General features: G+C 37.4%; 1 protein-coding gene across 1 annotated transcript; it reads right to left on the bottom strand.

The window, feature by feature from the left end:
- Window positions 1-2,649: 2,649 nt before the first annotated feature.
- Window positions 2,650-14,181, bottom strand: LOC311005958 (T-cell receptor beta-1 chain C region; the record flags this gene model as incomplete). Its single annotated transcript, XM_083998559.1, has 6 exons — window positions 2,650-2,937; window positions 3,056-3,162; window positions 3,336-3,359; window positions 3,463-3,816; window positions 4,696-4,739; window positions 13,889-14,181. The coding sequence occupies 6 exons, from the start codon at window positions 14,179-14,181 to the stop codon at window positions 2,911-2,913; spliced, it is 849 nt and encodes a 282-aa protein (XP_083854685.1). The 3' UTR covers window positions 2,650-2,910.
- Window positions 14,182-14,287: the final 106 nt, after the last annotated feature.

Below are 14,287 nucleotides of genomic sequence, written 5' to 3'. Positions count from 1 at the left end.
AAAGCAACCAGCCCTGACTGGCCCAATTTAGCATAGCTCTTGGCACTATTTAAGAGGTGCCTCATTCAGATGGGGAGGATTGAGGGTAGGAGCTGACTTGCTATAAGAGGCCCAGTTGTGTGCTGTTCTGCATCATGCTAAAACAAGCTTTTTGCTCTTCCCTTCTCAAAGTTTTTTGATTGAGTTGAGTTTTTGAAGTTCTTTTTTTTTTTTGATTAATAAAATAAAATTCTCATCCATTTTTCTTGATACTCCTGATGCTCGTGTTTTTAAGAATTTGAAGTGCAGCTAGTAGCTACAATTTGGTAAGGCTAAACCAATATTAGATCAGAAGCTGCAATTTAAAATTCAGGTTTGAACTTGATAAATAAATTATATTAACGGAGCTGGTATAAAAAGAACGACAGCAAAACAGGGGAGAGAGAGATGGGGATGTAGCAAAAGGCTGTATGTCAGACTCAAATCTGAGCCGCCACTGCGGTGAGGGCTATACTGTATGTCTACACAGGATGTGCTCTGCACCTAAGTGCCCTATATTGAAGAATAACGTTTGAAAGACACTGGTTCTGTTTCCCCACATGCACTGACATCCATGTTGTGCTTACATAAGAGGGAATTAAAATGCACAGAACAAAGAACACATTTTTTTATCTACAGTCTTGTATTGTGTGGCCTCAACCTCACTGTTACAATGGTAAGAGGCCCCCTAGACTTTGTAGGATGCCCACCTTAGATGTTGCACATGCTGTTTCCCCCATATCAATGATGAAATGTCACTGTAGATGATCATCTATCCAAAGATGATCAGACCCAGATCATACACCCATGAACTCTGCCCGCTCAGGGATAGCAGAAGAACACAATGCATGAGGTGAGGAGCTTCATGGCTCCAGCTCCAGGACCTCCTTGTGACAACTCTCCTCCCACTTTAACAGTTTACACAGTTAAACTCATTATCAATATCATTCATTCTTAAAATTACCCAGTAATAAAACACTATATAGAAGGAAAGAGACCAGTCCCACCCTCCTTCAGGTAGTGGTTGGTGCATATGATGGAGCAGCAGGAGGAGCACATCCGTGTGAGAAATAAGTGAAAGATAAGATAAAATAAAATAAGAAATACTTTATTAATTCCCAAGGGGAAATTCAATATTATAAAATTCAATACCTAAATGTAAACAAACTGTATCTCTGTTGTGTGTTGTACAATGTTGTATTATGTTATAATAATCTTGATCTTCCATAACCATTTGAAGTTTCACCCTTTTCTGAAAGTTTTAATAACCACACAATCCTAATTTACAAAACTGAAACACTGACACTTTGTTTTATTCTGGAGATAAAAATAAAAGATCAGCTTATTAATTCTTCCAGGTGTTACAGGGGGAGATATAATTAACGCAAGACACCATCTTTGATTTCCTGTTTCACACTCTGTTTCCTGTTTATGTGGCCTTAGCGAGTACAAACATGTTTTTCAAGGAAACAAATGAAAAAAGGAGAAGTCCCACTGGAGGATCTTTCAGGTGCAAAATAAACACACAGTTTGATGCGAGACCGTTGGACAGAAGGATTTTATATATGACCCAGCTGTGCTTCAGATTCATACCTTTACTAATATGGTTGTACTCTAGTGTCTTTACCTAATGAAGTTTTAATTGTAGCAAATTGCATTCTCCATGTGTCTTATTTATGCAACAAAAGCTTCAGATGCAACTTTGTGCACCAGATAAACAACTGCTGTATGTAGCACAATCGAAGTTGTTGTGTAGCTTCAGTTGACACTGAGGTGCAGGTTTTCCTCAGCTGTTTGCTCAGAGCTGTGCACCGTGGGCGTGAGCTGGTGCACAGACGCAGGTGCGACCTCTGAGCCGGAGGTTGCGGTCGAGGTGGAAGTTTGCACCTCTGTCATTTCTCAGCACAGGGCGCAATCTGCAGGCTGCTGTGTGACCACATCCTCCCCTCTGCTGTCGCTCTCTGCTCCCCTGCACAGTTTCAAACCCCCGTCTCTCCTCACCAACACCAGCTTTGACCTTCTTTTGTTCACAGAGGAGAACGTTAATTTCCTGTCGTTGTGTGAGAAACTTGTTCTCTCAACATTTACTTTGCCTGTGACAGCGTTTGAGCTAAAGACATATTTCTTTATTCATGAAGAAACTGTTCTGTGAAAGTGGAAAACTAGATGACTCAAATAAACCCACATTAATACATTCAAACAACTTATCAATAAGAATGAAAATCTGATTAGTTGATAGAATGTAACTTATGAGTTTCAAAACATGAGTCACTTTTCAGTTTGTTCATAGGAAAACTTGTTTTGAACCAAATGAGCCTGTTTGAGACATTTCCTTCTGAGCAGAGATGTTTCAACATGTGTCAGTGGAAATAAGTGCATTCATTTCTCAGAAAACAAGCAGGTTGGTGACCTGCTAAAAATAACCCTGACTATCAGCTCAGTGAGGAGATGTGGGAACAATGAGGGCGGATGGTAACATCTGCACATCTGCAACAATTTGGAGCAACCGACAGCAACAGGGTGAAGTCTGATCTGTTTTCTGTGTCAGACATCTCATACTGTATGAAAATAAAGTTGTACTGCTCAAGTCACTCTGCATGAATCTTTATAGAAAAGAAATGACAAAACATATTTATCCAGATTTTCTGAAATAATTTTATTGAGGAAAAAAAACAGCACTGAAGCATCTGAAGCAGAATGTCGTTGTCTTAAGGATCTACATAAACTTGATTATAACTTTAACCTCTAAAAGAAAAGAAGTTGTTAATCTACTGTGAGCAGAATTGAAGCGGCTCATTGATTATACATATTCACTTTTGCAGAAATATATTTTCAGTTTTATTTACAGAAATATGATCCATCTCACTCCGTCTGTTCCTCTCCACTCAGCTCTCAGTAGCGCAGCTTTCTAGTTTTTTCCTGAAACAGAGAAAAAAATATATATATATCAGGAGCTGCTTTTGTTAGCGGCTCATACACATACTAAATAATATACAGAGTTTATATACAGTTTCAAAATGAGAAATGTTCAACAAACCTTAAGTTTCCACATCACAAACGTCACAAAGGCTCCGTAGATGCAGCTCTTGACGATAAAAACAATGTAGGAGAGTTTGACGCGCTGGACGGCCTTCAGATAACCCTCTGCACAAAGGTCAAACATCCAGATGAGTGACATGGTTTAATGCACTACATACTCATATGTGCTCATGAATTCTACCACTGGTGTATTTCTTTTCAGTTAAATAAACAATAGATACTGTATGTCTAGCTTGTGATGCAAGGATATTGTGCAGAACAACAGATAGTATATTTACCTCTTGTTTCAGCATCACTAACTCCTGATAGAAAAACAAGACATTGATGAGACAAGAAGAAATTATTGTTAATGTGCATATAGATTCAGGGTTACTACTCATGTTGAAGAGTTTTACATGAACGTACCTTCAGAAGAACCATCAATTGACCCGTCATAATCTTTGGGCATGGTGTCATTGTAGAATTTGAGACGGCAGGTAAACTTGTTGGTGGAGTTGTTCCAGGTATCAGCAGGGACCGTCAGCCGGCTGGTGATGGTGTAGGTTTTATTTTGTTCATTCTGGACCGGGTCGTTCGTTGCCACACCTTCAACGACATCTTCCCCGTTGACTTTCCAGAACACAGTGACATGGTCGGGGTAAAATCCACTGCCCACACAGAGGATGGTCTTCTTCCTCAGATTACTGTCCGGGTTGTTACACTCATGAGACGAAGGTGGAAACAAAGACACAGTTGGTGCTGTGATGGGAATTTCTGGATCTACGAGAACAAAAGGAATAAATCAGTAAATTAAAGCTGCCAGGAGATCAACAACAGTGCATGTGGCATCTTAACACCAGAATATGCAAAACAACAACAAATTACAGTAAACATTAACATCACATACAACATGATGATTACACACTCACACCCAAAGTCATATAGATTTAATTTTTTCCAAATGTTTGTATTTATTTATTTTTTATTTACCAAGAACGGTTAGTCTAGTTCCTTCTCCAAAGTCAGCAGGATAGTTGGAGCTGACTGTTTTACGGTACAGCAGCTGAACGAACCCTGAACATCTCTAACTCTTTTTACTACACTTTTTCTCCTAAGCCAGTCCAGAAATAGCACTTCATCACTATGTCATATATGAACTTTTTCTTTCCTCTACATTTTCTGAAGTGATACACTGGACGTTATATTGTCAAATACAACATGATGATTATTACAGTTTACATTGCTCACGTTCTCTCACAGAGTCATTAAGATTTAATTCCTCCAGATAAATGTTGGTGTTTTTCAAGTCTTACCAAGAACGGTTAGTTTAGTTCCTTCTCCAAAGTAAGCAGGGTAGTTGTTGGAGCACGCAGCTGACTTGTATGTAAAAAACTGACTGCTTTCTTTTACAGTACAGCAGCTGAACGACCCTGAACACCTCTAACTCTTTTTACTACATTTACTACTGTTTCTCTTATACCAGTCCATACACAGCACAATCACTATTTCAACTCATTGTAATTTTTCTTTCCTATACGTATTCTGAAGTAAAACACTGAGCGTTAACGTCAAATACAACATGATAATTACAGTTCACTTTGCTTAAACTCTCACAGAGTAATTTTCTTCATATAGATGTTGGTGTTTTTCAAGTCTTACCCAGAACGGCTAGTTTAGTTCCTTCTCCAAAGTAAGCAGGGAAGCTGCCAGAGCACGGCACTGACTCACATGTAAAAAACTGAATGTTTTCTTTTACAATAGAGCAGCTGAACGACCCTAACCACCTCTAACTCTTTTCTCTACATTAATTATGTTTCTCAGATACCAGTCCATAAACAACACTATCACTATGTCATATATGAACTCACAATTTTTCTTTCCTTTACGTATTCTCAAGTGATACACTGAGCGTTAACGTCAAAAACAAAATGATAATTACAGTTTACATTGCTCACACATTTATTTGCTTCATATAAATATTAGCATTTTTTTTTTAATTCTTACCAAGAACAGTTAGTTTAGTTCCTTCTCCAAAGTGAGCAGGGTAAGTACTCGAGCACACCACTGACTCACATGTAAAAAACTGACAGTTTTTTACAACACACTTCTACTGCATTTACCACTGTTTCTCATACACCAGTCCATACACAGCATTAATACTGTGTCATATATGAACTCCCTGTAATCTATTCATTCCTTTCTCTACTGTTCCAACACAACTGGAGAATTAATACCAACTTTTTAATATATTAACTATAACAGCAAGTATTTTCTGAAGCTGTAGTCTTTCAGGCCTTAGATTTAGTTTACAGATTTTCTTTTGCAGTTTTCAGTTCTTGACAATCTAACACTTAACTCAACAATATTTTTGCACATTTATGGGAAGTGAAGCTGTGGAAAAACACATTTATCAATATAATTTGTAGCATTTTCTTACCCAACACTGTCAGTTTGGTGCCTTTGCCAAAGTAAGCTGGCTCGTAGTTGTTCACACTGATACAAGGCTGCAGAAAAATCTGCTCTACATCCAGCACTTGTTTCTGCTCTGTCTACAACTAATCAACTTAGAAACTTTTTTTTTTTTGCTCACAAACTTGTAGTAATAAGATATTATTGTACTGAATCAGATCAGAGCAGATGCTAACAGCATTCATTTTTAGTCAGTCAATAACAAAACCCTCAGCTCTGACCTGGAAAACCAAACTAGTTATTAGTGCATATTTAGATGCACGATCAAATGTTACATTAACATGTATGTTAGTTACTTTTTAATGATTTTCATTGCCTTACCTAAGACGGTGAGTTTAGTTCCAGCTCCAAAGTAAGCCTCCGACTGGAAGTTCACAGTGTTTAAGAGTTGATAAGAACTCGCTGTCAGAGTCAAACTCTGGGCAGAGAGCCAGATTTTTTATTACCACACTACTTTCACTTGTTTTTGTTGACTTATTGTAACTCTCTTTTCCATTTTCTTAGAAATAGAAAATATCTATTCCAATTCCATATAATTGAATTAAACAGAATAGAATAATTAGAATATTTTAATACTGGCTATTGATTTAATTCTCACCTACAATAAACCAGATGTGGATGGTTCAGAGGTTATTCATTTTGCAATATTTCTTACCTAAAACAGTGAGTTTGGTTCCAGCTCCAAAGTAAGGCTGTGTGTACGAGCACAGAGACTTTGAACTGTAACAAAAACTCTTCCTACTGCCTCTTTATCTGAGCCACTTATCTGAAATTATACCAACTCTGACACATACTACACCTGTGCACTTCAGTGTCTGGAGACAAACCATCCTCGACTTATTTAAACATCTAGTCATGAGTTTTTTGGTTATTTCATGATGATTTATTCTAGTTATGGATTAAAACAACAGTAATGAGGAGCTGCCTGAACCCTTAAACTATCTTTACACTATCAAAAGCATCTTCATGAAACTGGACTTTGACTACATTTAATGAACTTTAAAAGTTTTCTTACCTAAAACAGTTAATTTTGTTCCTCCACCAAAGTAAGCCTCCGTACCACCAGTGTCACAGTGAACATGAACAGTGCTCAAAACAGCTCAGGACACTGCTCGTTACTTTTTTAGATTTCTAATCAGGGTAACTGACTTATTTTGTTTGTTTTTATAACTTAATCTGAAGGTTTGGCATAATAATAACATTGTTCAGTATCTTATTTAACTTAATTTAACCCAATTAAGGACAAAGTTAACACGATTTAAACTCTGTACTACACAATATACTATCAAACATTACAATTACAATACTATTTTGTCGTTGTTATGATTTCTTACCTAGAACAGTTAATTTTGTTCCTCCACCGAAGTAAGCTTCACCATAACCAGAGCACAGTGTATTTGATCAGTGCTCAAAACAGCCTGAGCTCCTGTTTTTACTTTCTAGTTTTTTTTAGAGTTTCTTTAACAACTCCATACTGCTGTTGCTGTGTACGATACAAACCTCATTATATTTTAATTTAGGTCACATAGAGCAGTCAGGTTTGTGCTTTGGCTCAAATTAAACTAATGAAAGAGAAACTTTGAACTCTATACTCTATATATGTTACATACAAACATTACAGTCACAGTGCTGTTCTGTCATCATGCCGATTTCTTACCTAAAACTGTTAATTTTGTTCCTCCACCGAAGTGAGCTTCAGCAGCACCACCAGAGTCACAGTGCATCTTAACAGTGCTCAAAACAACCAAAGATGCTGCTTTTACTTCAGCTCTTTACATTTTAGTGTATTTCTTTGAGTTACTGTTGTTTTAAACCAACTAATGACGTTTTACTGTTACTGTTACTGTTACTGTTACATACCTCGTTATAAACTCATCTTTGTGCTTTGGCTAAAATAATAACAGGTTTTAAGCTCAAGGACAAAACAATCAGAGCTAAGCTTTAACAACACTTAAGCTCTGTACAATACTATTAAAACCAAACATTACAATTACAATACTGTTCGGACATTGATCTCATTTCTTACCTAAAACTGTTAATTTAGTTCCTCCACCGAAGAAAGCCTCAGAACCAGTAGAGTCACAGTGAACATGAACAGTGCTCAAAACAACCCAGGATGCTGCTTTTACTTCAGCTCGTTACTTTTTTTAAACTCACAACTTCATCCAGTTTTTTACAAGTTGTGCATAACACAAACAAGCATCAGCTTTGTATCTTGGCTGGATTTAGCTTGATAACAACAGGGTTTAAGCTTAGGGACAAAACATTATGAGGCAAACTTCAACAAGACTAATGAGACTACTATTATAAGCACACATTGCAGTTACAAGACTGTTTTCTCATTATCCACATTTCTTACCTAAAACCGTTAATTTTGTTCCTCCACCGAAGTAGGCTTCATTTAAACCACCAGTCACAGTGAATGTGGTCTGTGCTCAAAACACCATGATGCTGCTTTTACTTAAGCTCTTTAGTTTTAAGATCTTATCAACAGTGTTACTCTTTTTAAAACTAACAATACAGTTCTTTTTTTTAGCAAATTGCATACAATACAAATCAGATTATAATCTAATTTAACTCAGCATGTAGTCAGGTCTGTGCTTTGGTTAGAATACATGTATCAGAGTTTAAATTTAAAGACAAAACACTTTAACGAGACTTAAGCTCATTCAGAACCACTGAGATTTCTTACCTAACACAGTCAACTTTGTTCACATTGAATGTGTGCTCAAAACAACAAAGATCCTGCTTTTACTTCAGCTCGAGTTGCCCTCAAATTAAAATCGTTATTATTAGAATTTAAATAGTCTTGCATCAAATTTTTCTTTCAATCCCACAGCCATCATTACAGTTTGACTTTTAAGCTTGGTTTTAAAGTTTAACTGAAAACCTTCCTCTCAGACAATAGATCCTGCTTTAGTTTGTTTTTGCTTCAGATTCATAAGATCACATTTTGACGTCTTACCCACCGAGAACAGTCAGTTTTGTTCCTTGGCCGAAATGAGCTTCGTACTGACACAGTGTTTAGGCTTAAGATCAAAAAGCTCAGAGCTTAACTTAAACCATACGCAGCTTTGCTCCTTTTTAAATACACTTTTTCTCTCTTTGTTTACATTTACTCTGATTGTTTTCCCCAAAAACCAGACTATAGACTGTTTGAATGATATCTGTTTCTTACCTAATACAGTTAATTTTGTTCCTCCACCGAAGTGAGCTTCATAACCACCAGAGCACAGTGCATTTGACCAGTGCTCAAAACAGCCTCAGATGCTGCTTTTACTATGTTTCTTTCCTTTTCTATTGCTGTTAAATTTAGTTTGATGTCTTTAATGTCTCTTGTCTCAATCTCCACAACAGCGCTGGTTGAGCTGCAGGCTGGTTTCTTTAGGTTTAATGCATCCAAAACGTATTTTCTCTCAAACAACCGACCTGCTTTAACTCAAGTTACAAGTTTTAAAGCTGTATTAATGAGAACAAAGTCTGAGGAAAGTTTTACTCACCAAGAACAGTCAGTTTTGTTCCCTGGCCGAAATAAGCTTCGTTATTGGCACAGTGTTTAGGCTTAACATCAAAAAGCACTGCACAGAACTTAAACTATAAAGACCTACAGTATATTATATAGTTTAGGATTCTTAATGCACCTTTTTAATTACAAACTTTACTGCATGTGTTTGACTTAAATAACTCCTGACTTACCCAAAACTGTCAATTTTGTTCCTTTTCCAAAGTACGCTGGGTTGAGATTGTCACAGTGCAAAATTACTGAGCATGAAACTCCTGTGTCTTTTTCTACTACAAATATCTTTATAGACTTTTCCCCAACACTTAAAGACTCTATATGGGTACACGTTTATGAGGAATTTACTAAAAGACATTAATAAATAGACATATTTACCTAAAACTGTCAGTTTGGTTCCTTTTCCAAAGTACGCTTCGTTTGCATTGTCACAGTGTAAAAATACTGAGCATGAAACTCCTCTATTTTTTCCACTATATTTATCTTTATGATATTTTTTATCAATACTTCAGTTTACACTGAGACTCTAGAGCTGTGTGAACTTCACAATAATACAATAATAAACAGACATATTTACCTAAAACTGTCAGTTTGGTTCCTTGTCCGAAGTAAGCAGGCTCATTGTAGGTCACAGTGTTAAAATACTGAGCATGAAACTCCTCTGTTTTACTTTGCCAGCTTTATCTTTGTGAAGTTTTTACCAATACATCAATTTACTAAGACTTTAAAGCTGTGTGAGCTTCACAAAAATACAATAATAAACAGACATATTTACCTAAAACTGTCAGTTTTGTTCCTTGTCCGAAGTAAGCAGGCTGATTGTAGTTCACAGTGTTAAAATACTGAGCATGAAACTCCTCTGTTTTATTTCGCCAGCTTTATCTTTGAGAAGTTTTTACCAATACTTCAGTTTACACCGAGACTCAAGGGCTGTGTGAACTTCACAAAAATACAATAATAAACAGACATATTTACCTAAAACTGTGAGTTTGGTTCCTTGTCCGAAGTAAGCAGGCTGAGTGTTGGTCACAGTGTAAAAATACTAAGCATGAAACTCCTCTAGTTTTTCCTCACCAGATTTATCTCTGGGATGTTTTTACGATTATCTCAGTTCATACTGAGACTCTAGAGCTTTGTGAGTTTCACAAAAATACAATTATAAGCAGACATATTTACCTAAAACAGTGAGTTTGGTTCCTTGTCCAAAGTATGCTTCTCTGTTATTGTCACAGTGTAAAAATACTGAGCATGAAACTCCTGCGTTTTTTTTCCACCAGAATGATCTTTGTTAAGTTTTTACTAACTCTTCGGTTTATACTGAGACTCGAGAGCTTTGTGAACTTTATAAAAAGACAATAATAAACAAACATATTTACCTAAAACAGTGAGTTTGGTTCCTTGGCCAAAGTAAGCAGGATCAGTTTGGTCACAGTGATCTCTGTTCAGCTCAATATTTCAGCTTTTTTCACAACAACAGTTTTATCTTCACATTCACACCAACATCTTTTGTCTTATTAAGTTGTTTGCAGTGAATTGAAGCTGTGAGAGCTGCCACTTACCTAAAACTGTGAGTTTAGTTCCTTTTCCAAAGTAAGCCTCAGTTCCAGAGTCACATTGAGTGTGTCTTTGACCAAAATGTCCCAAAACTCTCCATTAACAACACATTGACACACAGTCTAATAATCCAGAGGATGACGAGGGGTTTGAGTGTGTCAGATGAGCTTTGTAACGTCCAGATGTTTCTGTTGTTGCCAAGAAGAGTAAAAGAAGAATCCAGACTCTCTGAATATATATTTTTAAAACTTTTTTTCTTCATATTTCTGTGTATAAACCGATGTCTCAGTGTCAGAGTGACCTGCCGTCCTCACACATCCTCAGAATATCAACGTTTTCTGCTCTAACATGCGTTTTAAGCCGCATGTAGCCGTCTACACAATGAGAGTGAATGGGAGGAGGTTTTTGTACGACGGCTCTATAGGAATGTATCACCGTGGCCCCCTGTCCCCACGGTGAAAAAGCATCATACAAAAACCTAAAGTCTTCCCCGCTCTCTCCTCTCTCCCCCCTCCCCCACCCCGCTTCTCTTTATCTCGGTCTCCATCTCTTCTCGCTGTGTGAGAGCAGCTGCACAGGTCGGGGGCTGACTGGCTGACAGCTCCACTGTTGCTATTTCAGTGTCGACTAAGAAAAGAAGCAACAACAGAGGGGAAGGAAAAGAGGAGCATCCTTTTTGTATTTGTTTGTTTGTAGGACAGGAAGTGACATCTTCACATGGTCACACCTCTTTATCCACCCCGAAGAATGAGACTCATGCTTAAATTGTTCATTTAATCTTGAGTTTTCAGTGGGAAGTCTCCATTTAATCATGGCAAAAAGCGATTCAAGCTGAAAACTGCACTCATTAGAAATATCATTTTAACAACGCTTCATAGAAATATGTGTTATGTGAAAGTTTTCAGTCATTTTGATAGATATTATCCCTCTCTGCTGCCCCCCCTCTGCTCTGTTAAGCATTTTAGTGTCAGTGTTTTCACTTTAACGTCTTTAACTTATTTTTCTTCAAATCTCTTCTTAATCCATTTTCTTTAATATTGTGATTTGTGTGCTGTCATGAACACCTATTTTGGACAAGATCAACCCAGAAAAACACACATCAACATCAATTTTTGTCAAGTCACAGTATAGTATTACATATTTTTCTCAGAAATTGGTATAGAGACTGAATATAGACTGAATACTGGACTCTGATGCTCCAGCTTGTCAGAGGAACAGTTCTACATGAACACTGTTTCTCTGTGTGGTTCATAGATAGTTAAAACAACAAAATAAGGTGAACAGTCATCTGTGTTGTGTTCACATCTTGTTCTGTTGCCCCCAGGTGGCCATAAAACTCTGTCTTGTGTTTATAAGTAATATGCAGTTAAAAAAAATGATACAGTAATGATGAGGAGAAAAGGTTATAACCAGTCTTCACTACTGTATATAATCTTTTACTGATGGCATTGACCAGACTTTGATACCTATATTTTTTTCCATTAGCATATTATCAGAAGATATGCACAGTCTGGTCATGACGTTTTTGAATGAGAGTCAGTTCTTCTTCAAACTCTGATATTATCTTTGTCATAGCCTATATGTCAGGAATGGTAATAATAGTTATGATAGAAATAACAATAGCAATAGTAGTTTATGTTCCTTTTTCAACTTTCAACTGCAGTATAATCTATTTACTGTACATTAGGCCTATGTTGCATGTAACCATATATTCAAATTTTCATAACTATGTAGCTAAATGACTTAACCAGGCTCCCCTTTTACAGTGTTGAACCTAACCACCACATCTGTGTGTAATCTCATATGAACCCTGTAGAGGTCAGTGTGCACTATCCTCTCACACTTTATGAACTTGTCAGGCTGCACACAACTAAAATAGGTTCATATGAGAAACTTCAGGGACAATGATGTCGTTCAGAAAAGTATTAAACTCACCACGTCACCACCTGCACACTTATCTGAACTGATCAGTTCTGTGGTGATGAGGAAACGTCACTGAACTGGGGAGTCGGGACCTTTCTGTTTCTTGTTCTCACTTGAGTTGGGTGATATGTTGTATTATTTCTGAACTAGTTTGATAGTTGTTTGCTCTATAAACCGTCAGAATAATGAAACATTTTACAAGGGCACAAAAGCAGCATCAAGTTTTATCACAATGCTCAAATAGAACTGTTAATTATTTTTGTCAGTTTGACTTGGAAAAGTTCTTACAAGTTTTTAATTATAAAAGTATTCAACATCAGTTTCTCCATACAGAATATCAGACAGTCTGATGCTCCTGTTACATAACAGCATGGGTCAAGAGGTCAGAGTGAGAGGTATCTGTCCTGTGGTGAGCTGAGGTAAGGCTGCAGTAGTCGCTTTTTGTTATCACCACTATGGGTTGGTGCCTCCAGTTTTTTTTGTTTGTTTTGTTTAGAGGAAAATAGTCAAGCCTTTTTTGTTTTACTAGAGTTAAGTCGGGCCCTGTTTTGTTATAAATTTCTTTTAGTTGGCACAATCCCCACAGTCTTAATCCCTCCACATAAAAAAATCTGATTTGAATACAGTAAGTCCACTTTTGGTTCCCTGCATTAACTTTGTCTTTATTGATTGTCATGCTACCGTTTCCCGTAAAGGTAAACAAAAGCTTTTCCATGTTTCCCACATTCTCTGTTATGAACTGTTTTCTTGTCTGTAACAACATCTATTGCACGTCTGTCCGTCCTGGGTGAGGGATCCCTCCTCTGTTGCTCACCCTGAAGTTTCTCCAAATGTTTCCCTGTTAAAAGGGTTTTCCATGGAGTTTTTCCTCAGTGGATGTGAGGGTCTAAGGGCAGAGGATGTTGTTATGATGCCATGTAAAGCCCTTTGAGACAAACTGTTTGTAAAAACGGGCTATACAAATAAAATTACTTTGCCTTGCCTTCCCTTGCCTTGCCTTCACAGATTTGATTGTATTTATCATATTATTTAGCAATTTAATTATTTCGTAATTAACTTACTAAGATTTATTTTATTTATTAACAACATTTCTCTGCTCAAAGGACAAAGGCTGAAGTTGTCCAAACTCCCCTCAATCTTGTAACTCTTTCTTTCTTGGTGAGTCCGACATTAGTCACACATCAAACATATAATCTGTACAAAACATAATCTGACATAAGGGTCTGAAGTATTCAGATCATGTTCACATCAAAGTGCAGCAGGAGGAAAAATCAGATGTCAGTATCTTGTTTGGTCTGTGGACTGTGGCACAATGTGTAGTGAAGTGTATTTTGTATTTGCACTAAATGGCCATTTAATTACACCTGTACAATCTCTAATAATCCACACCAGACAAGCCACAGCTCCTTCCTGTTTGCTTCATCATGTGTGATGCTGGTATTTGTATGACTGTCTGCTGTGTGTGCATCACTGTGACTGGCAGCGCAGTAGTAGGTGCTGCTGTCGTTCAGCTGCAGATCAGTGATTTGAAGGGTGAAGTTGTTTTTGGACGCATCGATGGACGTCTGGAAGTGTCCCGCAGTGGTGTCGTGCTCTTTGCGGAGGAACTCTATTGGAGCTCCGTGGTGTTTCTGTCGGTACCAGAACATGGTCTGGCTGGTCATGCTGAGCCCTCCACCCATGCTACATGTCAGTGTCACTGTGACTCCTCTGCTCAACACCTGACCTCCCGACTGAAGAACAACAACAGTGAGACCTGCAGCACATGAAGAGGAAGAAGAATATTTC

Source organism: Trachurus trachurus, assembly GCF_905171665.1.
Source record: "Trachurus trachurus genome assembly, chromosome: 22".
Classification (NCBI taxonomy): Eukaryota; Metazoa; Chordata; class Actinopteri; order Carangiformes; family Carangidae; genus Trachurus; species Trachurus trachurus.
The sequence above is the reverse complement of the archived record's forward strand: the minus strand, read 5'-3'. Positions and strand labels throughout refer to the sequence as shown.